General features: G+C 42.5%; 1 protein-coding gene across 1 annotated transcript in view; it reads left to right on the forward strand.

Annotated features, from left to right (window-relative positions):
* Positions 1 to 11,011, forward strand: part of PGM2L1 (phosphoglucomutase 2 like 1) — a 50,760-nt gene extending 39,749 nt beyond the window's left edge. Inside the window, exons 11-14 of the mRNA XM_004618189.2 lie at positions 88 to 217; positions 387 to 576; positions 3,235 to 3,368; positions 4,839 to 11,011. Of these exons, the coding sequence (XP_004618246.2) occupies positions 88 to 217; positions 387 to 576; positions 3,235 to 3,368; positions 4,839 to 4,941 (557 nt within the window). The 3' untranslated portion in view covers positions 4,942 to 11,011. The remainder of the gene's footprint in view (positions 1 to 87; positions 218 to 386; positions 577 to 3,234; positions 3,369 to 4,838) is intronic.
* Positions 11,012 to 16,450: the final 5,439 nt, after the last annotated feature.

Genomic DNA, 16,450 nt, shown 5'->3' on the forward strand with positions numbered 1-16,450 from the left:
ATTGTTCCCCTTTTAAATTTAAAATGTAAAGTTGATGACATTGTTGTAAGTTTTCCTCTTTTCTTCAAGAGCCTGTTTAATTCCCAGGTTTTCAGTGTGGAACCTCGGTTTTGGATAAAGATGGGGTGAGTGCAGCTGCCGTCATTGCTGAGATGGCATCTTACCTGGAAACCACGAACACAACCTTGACACAGCAGCTGGTTAGGGTTTACAAGAAGTAAGTTCTGCGATGAGGAGCCTCACATGCTAGGTTCTTCATCTTGTGGTCCCACTCTAGATTTCTAAGTCAGTTTTGAGGCAAGTGCCCTTTTCTGCAAAATACCAGTTGGCTTAAGCGCCCCAAAGGCTGGTGAAATCTGATTCTAACATTTTGAATGTTTGTGCAGGTATGGCTATCACATTTCGAAAACTTCGTATTTCTTGTGTTATGATCCAACTACCATCAAAAGTATATTTGAAAGACTGCGTAATTTTGATTCTCCAAAAGAATACCCAAAACTTTGCGGGCCATTTGCAATATTGCATATACGGGACATTACCACCGGATACGACAGCAGCCAACCTGATAAGAAATCAGTAAGTTTCTACTCTTTAGAGAAAGTTATTAGAAATTTGTAATAATAATTCATAGTATGGTAAATGCAACCTTTAGTGAAATTGTCAACATTTCAGCTGAGAGTTTCTTGAAAATAGGGCAGTGGGAGGAGAGGTTCCATTGATTTTTTTTGTTTTCCAGAATCATTTCAAAATCCAGTGACAATGATCCTGCCCTCATCACTTCTCAAATCAGTGAAACCTCAGAGATCTATCTTCTGAGGTTTCATCATGGAGCTTCCACCCCCAAGTCCTTAATCACTTTGTATCATATGTTAGCATTGGGCCCTGTGTGGAGGATCCATTTCTGATGGACCTCCTACTTTCTACGTGCTCAACCAATACTTAAATGCTCTGGAGGGACCAAAGTGCTAATACAGTGGGTTGGGCATTTGCATGTGGCCACCCCAGTTCGATCCCTAGCATCCCATGTGATCTGAGTGATTCCTGCGTGCAGAGGCAGGAGTAACCCCTGAGCATCGCCAACTCTAGTCCCCCAAACAAACGAACAACAACAAAACAGTGCTGTCTCCAGAATGTAGATCATACTATATTTTGGAAAACTTTCTGTCTGATTTAGGATGCTGCACGTACTCAATTTGTGTACATCCATCCCATCAGCAAGGATCAGTTTCCTGTTGTTGCTATTCCGTGTATGTGCACATATGCATGTGTCTGCTCCTGTCTTTTGTGAGATAGTTGAAGAGGAATAAAAAACCTTTTGCTGCCCTCCTGCCTCCCTCTCTCCCTCCCTTTCTCCCTCCTTCCCTCCCTCCCTCCCTCCCTTCCTATTTCTTTAAACTTGTTTACTGGTCATTCTGAATACTAGCACATTTACAGTATACATGGCTTCTCTTCAAATGAGCTAAGAATATATAAAACAGTATCTGTGTGTGTACCTGTATTAATACTGCCCCAAAGAAAGTACTTGAATGTACTAAGCTTGGTGGGTACAGTTGTGTAGGGACAAAACCTTATAGTACAATTCTGTTCCTTTTTTTTTTTTTTTCATTTTGGGTCACACCCAGCGATGCACAGGGGTCACTCCTGGCTCTGCACTCAGGAATTACTCCTGGCGGTGCTCAGGGGACCGTATGGAATGCTGGGAATCAAACCCGGGTTGGACGCGTGCAAGGCAAACGCCCTACCCGCTGTGCTTTTGCTCCAGCCCCCAATTCTGTTCCATTTTTAAAGGAAACCAAAGGCAGCTGTGCTGTGGGTGCTTTGACAAATCCCGTGTCATATCCAGGGGGGTGGTCTGTCTCAAGGTTTCTCTCTAAGTGGGGTACAGACCTCTCTGTTGTGACAGCCTGTGAAACCGCCGTTGGCAGCTGTCACCTCCAAGCTCCTGCCTCAGCTCAGGAGCTGCTGCTGCCGCCCTGTGCCCGCCCCGTGCCCTTCCATCAGCAGTGTGCCACAGGCAGCCCAGCAGGAGCGCCTGACAGAATACTGAAACTTCCTATTTCTGTAAGGGCTTGTGCTCAGAATAGTTGTTATTCGATGCCTTTTCCCTAACTCCCTTTCCTGATCCTTATGGTTCCCAGGGCTCCGTTGGCTGTTCCCCATGCAACAGTGTTTCAGGAGATATACAATGTCCCCTAAGGGCGCACAGTGTCAAAGGCTTCCAAAGTTCTTCTCTACTTCATACCAGTAGTCACCCCTGGGACATCAGAATGCTTTGGAGCCAACAGGCACACGCACACAGGCGACCCAGCAAGGAGAGAGACAGCATTTCTGCACTTGAGTCCCATGGGAATATTGGCAAGTCAACAGTGATTGGCCAAAAATTGCCAGGAGTAGCCTTCAGACCCTTTGAGTACTGCTTGGGGTCTCTTCCCTTCCCCACACACCAGATGTAGATAATTTGAATTTGGGGGCTGGTCGCCCTTGCTTCCACTTCAGATTCTACCTCTGAGCTGATCGCCTTGTGTGGGTGGTTTGCTGCTGAGAGCCTTGGCCATAAATTGGCAGCAATATTTGCTTTGTGGGATTATTGTTAAGACCCAGAGATCCTATTTGTAAGTTATATAATCAGTGCTTGTACTATTGTAATTGTTGCATAAATTAATCCTTTCTGAATTAGTACATATGTAATGTTTTATATTTATAATTCCTTAAAATTATTTTTAAAATTGTGGTTAAATACAAACAACAGAGAGTCTAACAGAAAATTTACCATCAAGGCCCTTCAGAAGAATGTAGCTTGGTAGTATTAACTTTATCTCGATTCTTAGGACTCTCGATCTCCAGAGATTTTTCATCCTGCAAAACTGAAACTGTCTCCAGGTAGCATCTTCCCACCTCTCCCTCTCCCCAGATCTTGGCAACCACAGTTCCACTTACATGTCTTTGGAGGTGGACTATGGATGCCTCATGTCAGCATCACGTGTTGTACAGCTCTTGAAAGTGAAAAGCCAGTGGCTGGAGAGATAGTACAGAGGGTAGGGCATTTACCTTCCACAGCCAACCCAGGTTTGATTCCCACCATCCCATATGGTCCCCTGAGCTCACCAGGAGTGATTCCTGAGAGCAGAGCCAGGAATATCCCTGAGCACCACGGGGTGTGGCCCCCAAAACCAAAACCAAACAAAAGTGAAAAGACAGGAAGTGTAATTCAACAATTGTTATAATTTTTCCTAGGTGCTGCCTGTGAGTAAAAACAGCCAGATGATCACTTTCACTTTTCAAAACGGCTGTGTTGCTACTCTGCGCACGAGTGGGACAGAACCAAAGATCAAGTATTATGCGGAGATGTGCGCATCACCAGACCAGAGGTGAGACTCAACTTTAAGGTGTGTGTGTGTGTGTGTGTGTGTGCGTGCGCGCGCGTGTGCGTGCTTTATCAAGATAGAGCTTATATGCCATACATTTTGTCCCTTTATTATACACAATTCCACAGGTGTTTCATTTTGTTTGTTCTTTTTTTTGAAGGCACGTAGAGGATGGCGAGTAGAAACAATGTGAAGGGCTTCCTTTTGGCTCTGTACTCAGGGATCCCTTCTGACAGTGCTCAGGGGACCATATGTGATGCCAGGGATTGCACTAGGGGCCACATGCAAGGCAAGCGCCTTACCCCTGTACTATTTCTCTGGCCCCAGGGATTTTAGTGTTAGCAGAGTTTGTGCAAATGTAACTCCAGTAAATAATAGAAGAATTTTCAGAATAGCCCTTACAACCCAAAGTTTATTATTTTGCATTTTGCTAAATATTTGCGTTTAAGGATAGGTTTTATTTCCTTGGCGGGAAATAGATGACATCTTAAAGTCATTCAGAACAAAGTTCTGAGTATGCCAAGCTGGGTAGTGCTATATTTGGTTTAAAACAAAGGCTAGGGGCCAGAGAGAGTACAGTGGGGAGAGCATTTGCCTTGCATGTGACCGACTGCGTCTGATGCTCCTCACTCTCTGTGCTACCCTGCTACCCTAAATACCACCAGGAGTGATCCCTGAACACAGAGCCAGGAGGACACCCTGAGCACCACCTGGTGTGGTCCCAAATTCCCCTAAACAAGTATGTAATAAATCAAAATGAAGTTAGGGGGAGTTGTAAAAAGGCTTTTCTGACAAATGTCTTGAGCAGCAGCAGTTCTCCAGGTAAAAAATGTTTGAAGTTTATACTCGGAGAGCCGGCAAGCTACCGAGAGTATCCTGCCTGCATAGCAGAGCCTGGCAAGCTATCCATGGTGTATTCGATATGCCAAAAACAGTAACAAGTCTCACAGTGGAGACGTCACTGGTGCCCACTTGAGCAAATTGATGAACAATGGGACAACAGTGCTACAGTGCTACTTGTTTATTTAATTTTTTTTTTTTAATTTCATTCTTCCCATTGTAGCTCCCTGCCCCCTGAAAGTTAGGCTCTGTCATCCTTCAATATCCATCCTGAGGATTCTTCAAAGTATTTCAGGAAACTGTTGCATATTAATTCCTTGATTTGGTGTTCTAAGTGATTGAACCGCCTGATGTTGGCCGAGGATATATGGTGATAAGTCACCTACTCAGAGACTGGTTTTAGGGCAGGGCAACTTCAGTTTATGATAGTAGCATTTTCTTTGGGTGTCATTGTAGCCCTTAGTTTTGTTCTATCCCTGGCTTTGTTCTATTTTAACTGAGTGAATTGGTCTTTTGTTTTTATCAGTTGCTTAAATTTACTCCATCAGATATATGCTCTCCAAACATAATAACTAAAGAAATTTTAAAGCTGTGAAAAGTGAGGATTTGAAAACTCTTCATCTTTTTCTTCAGTGATACTGCCTTACTAGAAGAGGAATTGAAGAAACTCATTGACGCTCTCATCGAGAATTTTCTTGAGCCCAGCAAAAATGGACTGTCCTGGCGTTCTGTTTAATGTTAACGGTGGCGGTACTTTGCCCTGGCACGTGGCACAGAGCAAGCAGAAACTCTGGAAAGTGAACTTGTGTTAGCATCCTCTTCTTCATCTATACAAGTGTCTGTTTCCTTTGATTTTTATTTCTTTTTGGTTGGCTGACTAAACAGACTGCGTATTTGAAATAATGTGGTCTGCAGTGAAAGAATTCATTATTTTCCCAATAGTCATTTGAGCAAAAGTCACTGCATTAAGAGTATTATGGTAGCACATCTTTCCTCCTTCCACAGAAACCAAACAGTAGCAAAAGTGGGTTCTCGTATTAAAGTATGATTAAGCTTACATCCATGTTCTTATCATTGTTTATAGCACGGTTTAAAAAAAAGATCAATGTTATAGTTATATAGTTAAGGAATTTAGTCTATAAAAATGGACAAATAAGTGATACTGTTCCCATTTCACTGTATAAAAGTGTTATTGTTTGCATCGCAAGTGTTAATTTACAGATTGTAGTATTTGAATTAGGGTAGTTAGCATTTCTAGCTTAGGGCACACTATGATACATGGTGTCAGTATACTCTCTTGCAGGTGCTCTTGGTTTAGTGTAAGTGTCTCATATGTGCTGAACAATATTCAAATGTGTGCATTTAAAATTCTGATGTTTCCTGAACATGAAACAGCAGTGGCACCTCCTTAGTGGCTTTGTTCTTGTCAAATTTCTCAGTGCCTTCTTAGGGCCTGGTGTGAATCCAAACAGTGTTCCAGTGGTGAATCTAATTTAACCAGTTAATTGTCAGACAGCTAAGGAAAATCTTTCAGACTATATGGTGCTTCCCCACCATAACAGATTTATTGATTTTAAAATCATAAGTATAAATTTTTTTAAAAAATCTTAAAGTAGGCTTGGTCCTGAAAGATAGTATAGGAGGTAAGATACTAGCCTTGCATATAACCAACTCTGATTCAATCTCCAGTAAGGGTTACACCTGAGTGCTGAGCCAGGAGTAGTCCCTGAGCACCACAGGGTGTGACCCCAAATGAATAAATAAAATCAGCTCAAGGTAACTGTAGTTAAGACTTTTCATAATAGAATTAAGTGTCACTTATCATAAATTTTGAGGAAAAAAATCTGAACAGAAAGAAAGCTCTGAGTTTATAAAGAGTCTGACTTTTCAGGGGCTGGAGAAATGATACAGGGGTTAAAACACTTCCCTTGCACATGGCTGCCCCTGATTCAGTCTCTGGCACCGTATATGGTCCCCTAAGTACTACCAGGGATGGTCCCTGAGCACAGAACCAGGAGTAAGCCCTGAGCACCATTAGGTGTGGCCTCCTAACAAAAGCAAAACCAAACAAAAATCTAACTTTCGAATGACAGTGTATAAGTGTATTTATTCCTCTATTAGATGAAGTGATGGCAGGTTTACTAAAAAATGAAACTAACAGATTTAAGGTGTTATAAACACCAACACTGCATGTTCTAACTTTAAAGCCCAGTTTAGTATCTTTCAGGTTGGTGTAGAATTTCAGATGAGTAAAGTACATTCTGTACTGTATAGCTCACAAAATATTTCTTCTGATATAGTTAAGAGGCAATAATAACAAGGCCTTGGGTGTAATCATACTGAAAAAATTGCCTATGGAGGATAACTAATATTCGAGAATTTATTTTCTAACAAGTAATAAAGTGTTAATGGTTTCAGATATTTTAAAACCATAATTTTATTAGTGGCAGCTATCAACTAACCTGCGTAGAACCCATATAATCCAAATATAGTTTTTAATTGATTATATTACCACTATTGTTAATGTGTTCATTCCTTCCCTGCCATCTGATAGCAGGATCATGTATAACTATATTTGACTCTATTTAGGTAATAGTGTTCACTAAATGTAGAACATATTTCTGAATGAGTTTGCTTCCAAAGGTTTTGCACTGAAGAAGAAACAGGTAGAATTTTTTTTTTATGTATTAGCTTTTAGGACTGTGGATTATAATTTAGTAAATGGTCTATATGAACAATACTATATATAAAAATATGTATGTCCGGTTTTAGTGTCTATGAAACAGTAACTAAAGAGTAAAATGGAGCTAAAACCATATAATAACCCATTCAGACTTAACCAAAGCCAGGTCATGACTGTTGTTCTGTCTTATAAAGACAACACCTTTATTTGAATGCTTTGATAGAACGTTAACACTGAAGTCATTCAGTGTTCAAGGTGAAACAGTATTAAAAACATAAATACTTAACTCAAAAATTCTAAAGTCCAGAGTTAAAATGAACAGAATGTTATTGGTGTTCCCAAAGTGGATACATGTAGGAAATCATTTGGGTCCAGCCATGGTGTCTACCCTGTCTTTAACGTGACACTTGCCTACACCCACCTACCAGATACCTTGATATAACCTGAGACTACCAGGAGAAAGAGCTACTAGCCAGAAAGTTTCACTTTGGCCTATGCATTGATTATCTTTTTCTTTAAGAACAATATCATGGAAAGAATCCATTCTTACTGAGCATATAAACCAAAACTGGGATTTTCTGCAGCCTGCGGCGGGGGGGGGGGGGGGTGCAGCAGGGAAAGAATTAGTGGGACAAGAGTAAAGCATCCCTGAGAAAGAAATGAACCAAAAATAGAAAGGGCAGTCGGTCAGTAAGGTCGCACAGGAAATGCTCCTGTGAAGGGAAAATTTCCTACCCCAGATCCAGAGAATAAACTGGCTCTGGGCAAATTGTTTCCATTTGCCTACATATTATTGTGATAAATGGGCCCTCAAACTATTGTCTTCCTTTGTTAACGGCCACTAAAAAAGAGGTTAGTTTTCAGGAAGTGAGAAAAAGTACTCCTCTTACTGATTCAGTTCCTAATAGGGTAGTCTATCTTAGGGTCAGGTGGAACTGGCGAGAGGATATAGCAAAGATAACACAAGATAGATAAAAATAAGACCTGTAAGGAAAAAAAAATCGAGGTCACTGAACTCCAGTGGAGAAACCTGTTGAGATTGTTTAAGAAAGCTGTTATTGAGAGTTTCGTTGAAGAACTCATAAAAAGAAGATGACAAATTTTACTCTGTATCCAGTGAAGACAGAATAAAAGAATTAGACAAAACAAAAATTTAAATGAGAAATATTAATGGTAGGGGCTAGGGCAATAGCATAGCGAGTAGAGCACTGGTCTTGCATATAGTGTACCTGGGTTGGACTCTCAGCACCCCACATGATCCCCTAAGCCCCTCAGGAGCCATCACTGAGTACAGAGCCACAAGGAAGCCTGGAGCACTGCTGAGTGTGGCCCCAAAACCACACACAGAAAAAATTTAATAGAGTAAATGGCTTTTAAATTTTTCCTCCCAATATGTGTTCTTTCAAAACTCAGGCTGGAACAAAGATGTTATGTTAAAGAGCACTTAAAGCAGCATTTGAGTTCCACTTCATATCAGGAAGGTTTAGCTCACAAGATAGTTTTGTACATGCTGTATAGTAGATATGAGTGTAGCAGACAAAGGCCTGCTTGGATGTTATTTTTTTTTTTTTTTTTTTTTTTTTTTTTTTTTTCTTTTTGGGTCACACCTGGCGATGCACAGGGGTTACTCCTGGCTCTGCACTCAGGAATTACCCCTGGCCGTGCTCAGGGGACCATATGGGATGCTGGGATTTGAACCCGGGTCGGCCGCGTGCAAGGCAAACGCCCTACCCGCTGTGCTATCGCTCCAGCCCCTTGGATGTTATTTTTAATTTATCCTGGCAAATTAAGTGAGACTTGAACACTGTTTTGTTCATCTTAAAGGATCTGTATAGCTTTATTGGGCATTTGAGGAATTTGTTTAAGATATAAAGTATTGGTTTTTGGATGTAGTTACTTCAAGCAGAGGTTCTAAGACTGAATTTTTTGGAAAATCTTTGTATAAGAAGTAGAATTCCTACATCTTAAGCTTCCAAAATTGATGCAACAAAGATACTCAGTGGCGTTGAATGGAGATGAGCTGCTGCTATTGGTATTTATCTCAGATATTTTCCATTGACGTGCGTGATGTTCAAGAAATCCAAATTCCAATTACATAAATTTAATTTTTTGCCTTTTTCTCTCTACCTCCCTCTTTGCCTAGGTGACCCCACTTTTTGTTACTGTGAAAACTTTTGTCCTATTACCTCATAAAGAAGAAATCTTTACTGGATTCATTCAGAATGCTTTAAACTATGTTCGTGTATAGACTCCTGGTTCTTCTGTTATTGTTGTGAGATTATTTAAGACATTGTAGGAAATAATTTCAAATACACTGTTCTGGATACTACCATATGTTAATTTATTATGGGCTTTTATAATTTACCTGTTTCCTGAAATTTCTGTAGGAACTGATGAGGAAAGAGTCCTATTAACCAAAATGAATGGCTGGTTGGGCTAGCATACTTGGGGCACCGGAGCACAAGATATGAGGAAATCTTCTTTCATGAAATTTGTCCCTTAAGTCTTAATTACAAAAACAAGAGTCTTTAAAATGTTAGTGTTTATCATTGATTACTTTGAATTACTTTCTATACTATTCTAGTCTCTAAGCCACCTCTTCTCTTTGGTAATTCATAACTAGGAACTCAAAGAGAGCATACATAAGTACAGTGCCCAAGATCAGGGCGAAAGTGACATCTCTCAATTTTGTGTCAGATTTTTCCGCCTGCCTCCCCCTGAAGCGAAGGAGCATGACTTAACGAGGTGATGAGGGGGGCCGATAGTGACATCAGAGGTGTCTCTCTTTCACAGGACAATTTCGGTTGACTTAGAAATACAACTGGCTTTTACATTCTCCAGAAGAATGGCTTCGTAGCAAAATGATGCCTCAGTCTCCCTTAAGACAGATGTTTTCAGGGCTGGAGTGATAGTACAGCGGCTAGGGCATTTGCCTTGCACACTGCCCAGCCCGGGTTCAATCCCCGGCATCCCATATGGTCCCCCAAGCATCGCCAGGAGTAATTCCTGAGTGCAGAGTCAAGAGTAACCCCTGAACATCACTGGGTGTTACCCAAAAAAGAAAAAAAAAGATGTTTTCAAACAGGAACCCAGTGTTTGTCACAGGGCCTCTTAGTTTTCTTTCCCACGCACCCTTCAGTTGATGCGTATCCCAGGAAGAACACTGATCTTCAGGTGAGAAGGAGAAATGGCAGTATCTAGGATAGCCCCTGCTCTTTAAAAGTTGACCTTCGAAAGTACAAACAGGCTACAATCAACCCTTATAGTATACCATCAGAGGCATCGGTCAGTCTGTTCTCTTGTATGTACTGGCATTCCTTGAAGCAGGATACCGACTCTCAGCTCCCTGAGAGGAGGGAACAAAGCTTACTATGCATATTCAGACCACTTACTACACCAGTAGTGTTACGAGAGTGCTTAATTGGTTGCAGCAAGAACAAGGGACTTCATTAAAGCCAATGGTTTAAGAACCAACCCAAACATAAATTTTCTAATTCAGCTTTATAAAAGCAATTCTCATTACTAAAATTTACAGCAAATAATATTTATGAAGCACTCCCACTTTAAATACTCATTTATCTTTGACAACAACTGAACATATTCCTTTCTAGAAATTGTGTGCAGTGCCTAGTATTTAACACACAAAGCAAGGCATTGGCCAAGAAGGCTTGGGAAGGAAAAAGGTGAACCTCAGATCACTAGTAAAAGTGCCATTTTGAGCCTGCTAGTGTTGCCTTCATAGCGAGTCACGACTAATTTGATATTATTGGGTATATTTTTGTCCAGTGTTATGACTCATCACATCTTTTAAGAGCTCCTCTAACAGCAGTCTGCATCTCTACGGTGAGGCCTTCTCGGCTAAAATGAACAGTTTCTACATCATTGAATATGCCAGATGAAATATGTGCAGTTAAGAATTAATTGTTTTAATATATATCAGTAGTGCAAAATTGTGCCCTTATTTTAGTTGTTTCTGTCAACATCTCATTTTTTTTCCCTATGAAAACACCAGGATGTGTAACATAAGCACTGCCTGTGAGAATTTGCACTTTAAGTATCTGTGTGAATTTCTTGTGGTTTTAGCCAAGTGAAGTATTATCAGTAATAAACAGGTCTCTTCATATGCATGAGCGTCTGCCTACATTTTATTATCTTGGAGACTGTGGGAGTTCAGTTTGCTACCCAAATGAAATATATTCTTGAAATTTCTGCTCAAAGAATCAACTTTGAGCCTAAGTGAATATTTAGCCCAGTACTCAATAAATATTTCTTGGTTCATCAACGTCCCAGGAGAAAACATTCTTTCCATCTTATTTTTCTCTTGCAGTTGACTTAATTTGCCGATGTTAACATTAGCTAACATAACAAAAAGCTAAAGGCTTGGAAATCCCTCAAATTAACCATCTGTCTGTGGGTCAGTGTGATTGGGGCTGGTTGTGTGCACTGTACTCCTGGCCTCCCCGTCCACTTGGAATGTTCTGAGAACCATATTAGCCCCATATTCACCTAGCCTGTCCCCATTTTACTACTGTAGCCTGTCTCCATTTTACTGTTGTTCAGTAGAGCTAAGAAGGGTCGTAGGTACAGTAAGTCCTCAGTTATGTATGTGGGATCTTGGAGATTTCCTTTTTTTTTTTTTTTTTGCTTTTTGGGTCACACCCGGCGATGCACAGGGGTTACTCCTGGCTCATGCACTCAGGAAACACCCCTGGTAGTGCTCGAGGGACCATATGGGATGCTGGGAATCGAACCCAGGTTGGCCGCGTGCAAGGCAGACGCTGTACCCACTGTGCTATCGCTCCAGCCCCCAGAGATTTTACTTTAAATGTGAAACAACACATAAGATACCAAGTCCTTGAATGGCATTGTTCGCTCTGATACTGGTTGGTATAGTTTTTCTTATCAATATAAAGAAACAGTCATGAACAAAACAAGTTATTTCATGAACTCCTGTATTTTGTTGTAGATGTAATGAGGAGGGGTTAAAAAACAACAGCTTCCTAGCTGGGCCACTGTTTATGTGGAGTGTGTATGTTGGTGTTCCTATATCTTTTCAAAATACTGTTTTTGTGTTTGTGGAGAGATGCCAAGAAGAGGAATTTCCAGGTCATATTGCTCTAATATTACCTTTTGGTTGGACTGGAGCGATAGCACAGCGGGTAGGGCGTATGCCTTGCACGTGGCTGACCCGAGTTCGATTCTTCGGTCCCTCTCAGCCTGGCAAGCTACCAAGAGTCTCTCACCCACATGGCAGAGCCTGGCAAGCTACCCGTGGCGTATTCTATATGCCAAAAACAGTAACAAGTCTCACAATGGAGATATTACTGGTGCCCGCTCGAGCAAATTGATGAATAATGGGACGACAGTGCTACAGTGCAATATTATCTTTTGGAGAAATCTCCATACTCTTTTCCAGAGAGGCTGAATTAGGTAATGTTTGTACCAACAAGGCACTTGTAACCATTCATTTTTCCTCAGTGACATATCCCAAGGCCAGTGCTCCCTCAGAAACTGAAAAACTCGATTCTGGTCTTTCAGACCAGAGCTGCATTCCCGGCTTCTCCTCCTCCCAGCAGCTGGCAGGTCATCTTTCTCTGGAAATTGTATTCAAGTCATTTAGCCTGTACTTGTTTTCTTTCTCACCCCTGACTTCCCCCACTAAAGCCATCAAGCTTGAGCCTTTGTGTGTACAGACATGCTTGCTGAATTCTTCATTAGGAACTTCATAAGTTTGATACTATGCAGCTCTGCGAACAACATCATGCAATTTGCAGCAACACGGATGAAACTAGAGGATATCGTGCTGAGTGAAGTCAGCCAGAAGGAAAAGGATGCTTACAGAATGACATCACTTATATGTGGAACTTAAAGATGCACCACAGGGTAGCAATAAAGGGCCAAATAACTTTCATGAGGGAACATATCCACACAATTGAGTTATGGGGAGGGGTTGGGAGGGAGAGGTATTCAGGTCATTGGAAGAGGGAGGTCGGTATACTGGTGAATCACTGATAGCATTGTAAACCATAGAATATCAGTTAAAATTTTTTAAAGTTTATAAATCTTCATGTGGAGTGATAGCACAGCAGGTAGGGCGTTTGCCTTACACGTGGCCGACGAGGGTTCGATTCCTCCATCCCTCTCGGAGAGGCTGGCAAGCTACCCAGAGTATCCCGCCCTCGTGGCAGAGCCTGGCAAGCTACCTGTGGCGTATTCGATATGCCAAAAACAGTAACAACAAGTCTCACAATGGGGACGTTACTGGTGCCCGCTCGAGCAAATTGATGAGCAACGGGATGACAGTGATACAGTGATATAAATCTTCATAGTTACTCATAATTCATCACTCTCCCTTCACCACATGTAAGCCCCCAGTGCTGCCAATATTGCTCCCCCTCGCCCCATGAAATAAATCCCCTTCTGATGCAATAGGATATGGTGGAGAAATCTGTACATTAAGTATGAGTAAAAATAAAGCCTGTGATTTTGGGGTAATGGAACCACAATGAGGTTCTGGGAGTTGGGTTGTCCCACCTGGGTCTGTCTGCCAGACTCTGGGTCTTACTGTATAGAAATGACTCTTCACAATTTTTTTCTTCTTGGTTTTGGAACCACCACATGGTGGTGCTCAGGTATTACTCCTGTCTCTGCACTCAGGAATCACTCCTGGCGGTGCACAGGGGACCACATGAGATGCTGGGGATCAAACTCAGGTTCGTTTTGTGTAAGGCAAACACCCTCCCCACTGTACTATTGCTCCCACCTGAAATGACTCCTGATCTGATTCTAAGGCTGGCTTGGGGCTTCACAGCAGCAGCCAGGACCCTGGGACTGCTTGGCAAGTGGACATTTAGTGTCCACTGTGGCCTGTGGGGAAGGTGGGCTATTTTGTGGCTTGGTGAAATGTGTGCAGTTTAGCTCAAGGTCTCTGAGATCACAATTAGGGTGTCAGCCAGAGGTTGGGCTAGGGCTGGGTGGAGAGGAGAGAAATTGTAAATGTAAGTCTACAATTTAGTCAAATGCTCACAGTGAAAAGTATAAAGAAAATCCGACACAGCACTCCTGTACTCAAAACCTTGCCAACACTGTCTCATTTGTCCTTCTGTGGGTTTTTCCTTCTAAGCCCCTGTCTGAGCACTCAGCCTCCTCTCCTGTACTGTCTCATCAGGTGTCTCAGTATGGGGCCAGAGGCAGTGTCCAGGAGGTCCAGGAGCCCAACCTTGCATTCACCAGCTAGGATGGAGGATTCACCGGCTAGGGAGGGCCCCAGGAATGCAGGCGTACCAGCAGCACCCCAGCACTGTCGGAGGCTTCTGGGGCCCCATCCTGTGAGGGACAGGGGACACTGGTTAGAGGAATCGAACAGGAGACATATGCCCCCACTGTTGGAGCATATCCCAGTGCCAGGTAGGGCTCATTTGACGGGGCACCCTTTGTTGATTCATCTGTAGAAGTTGCTGTAAAGTCACAACTCAAAGGGCTTGATTCAGTGAGGACTGAAAAATTGTGTCCCATCTGTGTTATTTCCCACACTTGCCTCTCTGCCACCAACACTCATGTTCCTCCCCTCGGCCAAACAAGCTCACCTCCCCTACAGGACTTGCCACTGTGTCATCAGCTCTAAACCCAGGTGACGGGACAAATGATATTTTTGATCATGGCACCTATGAATTCAAAGAAAAGCCAGGTGCATCCTCCATATTTCCTACAGAGACAGGTTGAAGGACCTGAATGGACTTCAGCCTTGAATGAGAATCAAGAAAGGCTGATGATTACCTCAGACTGCACTTCTGGGCCACAGCAGACAAGGCTTGTCCAATGCCCCCGCCCCAAGAGAGGGAATATTTCTTCCTTCATTCCAGGGAATGACTCAGCTATTCATGGCTCAGTTCTTGGCTTTACCTCTGGACCATCCTTCCTTGACTATCACCTTCTTTGGCTGCTTTTGTAGATGTGGCTTATGCTGGCTGGCAGCTGAGTAACAATCTGAATCATTTCCATCTTTCTTAGTCCAGGATGGAATTGGACAATTCATTTTAGATATTTGTGAAATTTCCCTGAATATGACTAGAGTCTGCTTCATACTCCAAATGATTCTCATAACTGTTTTTGATCTCTCTCTCCCTCTCTCTCTGTTTCTCTTTCTCTTTCTCCTTCTCTTTCTGTTTCCCTTATCAGTTACTTTGAAATTTCTCTTCTTCTTGGATAAGATTCCAAGAACTTCATTTGGCTGACAGTGTGCCGACTTCACTTTCAGAAGTCTTTATAAAGCTGCACTTTCAATGTGATAACATCTCTAGGTTGTATTTTTTTTCTATAAGAAACTTCTCTGGAAGTGGAAAAATAATAGTACAAGAGTTAAGGTGCGCGTTCCCCCGGAGATCTCTCCGGCCCGTGGAGAGACAACAGTGGAAAGCGCTCCTAATTGGTTGGATTCTAAGAGCCGTCCCGATCTGAAATAAAACTAGTGAGGATAATAAATAGGGGGCTCAAGACGACACATGCTGATCAAGAGCAACTTTATTAACAGCCATGCTGGTTTTATACTTTTCTTAGCAGGGGGTTGGTACATAAGTTGTCAATCATCAGGGAAGTGTCTTCTCAGACCAAATAAGGAAAGGTTCGGGGTGTACTTTGGTGGGCTTACAACATTCTCCAAGAGTAGGTTGAGAAATAGTGGGGAGAGGAAGGCAAGGGTTTATCTGGCAGGAGCATCTGTCAGGAGGAATGCACAAGGCTTTTAGTGTAGAGGAAGGCACTCTACGGGCTTTTTGGGGTCTAGTGGTTACCTGCCCTGGGCTACTTTTACTTCTTGAGTTTAGCTATTTCCTTTGTCACAAGGGCACCTGTGCCTCAGGTTATGCAAAGCTGGTAATGGAATTTTCTGGTTTGTCCAGGGTAAAGTTTTCGGGGTCCTCTTTTGTTCAGGGTCCTGAACAGTCCCCAACATTAAGGCACATTTCTTGCATGGACTTGACTTGTCTTGATCCCTGGTACCACATGGTTCCATGCAAACCACTAAGTGCAATCCGGAAGTCTCTGAGCACTGTTGGCTGTGTCCCTAAAGACCTCCAGAATCACTGGGGTGGGCTGGGTAATACCCACCCCCATGGGGCCTGAGCAGCACCGTGTCAGAATCTCACATTTAACCATTGGTGTAGTTGACTAAGAAATCATCACAAGGGGTCCCCGGGCCTGGGAGGATCTAAACCCATGAAAAAGGGATACAGAAGTCCTCAAAGTGAGAAATTTTAAGCTTTTTTTTGTTTTAGCTGGGTTTCTTGAGTAGTGCCTTAATCAAAACCAGAGCTGCAGACAAGCAAGGCTGAAGCAAGAAGGAGTGATAGATCTCTTGCTATTTCTTGCTATCTTGCTTCAATATTCAGTAGCTCAGCCCTTGAGCTGTGCCTCCACGCTTGACCCATTTTGTCTCCCCAAGAAAGTAATGGGGGGCACAGTGTGGACACTAGTGTCACCTAGGGGGAAGCCCTTACTCGACACGTGAGTCCATTGAACCTTCAGGGCTCAGGAGCCAGGCCCCAGCATTCCCTGGAAGTTGGCA

This window comes from Sorex araneus, chromosome 6 (genome assembly GCF_027595985.1).
Source record: "Sorex araneus isolate mSorAra2 chromosome 6, mSorAra2.pri, whole genome shotgun sequence".
In the NCBI taxonomy this organism is placed as follows: domain Eukaryota; kingdom Metazoa; phylum Chordata; class Mammalia; order Eulipotyphla; family Soricidae; genus Sorex; species Sorex araneus.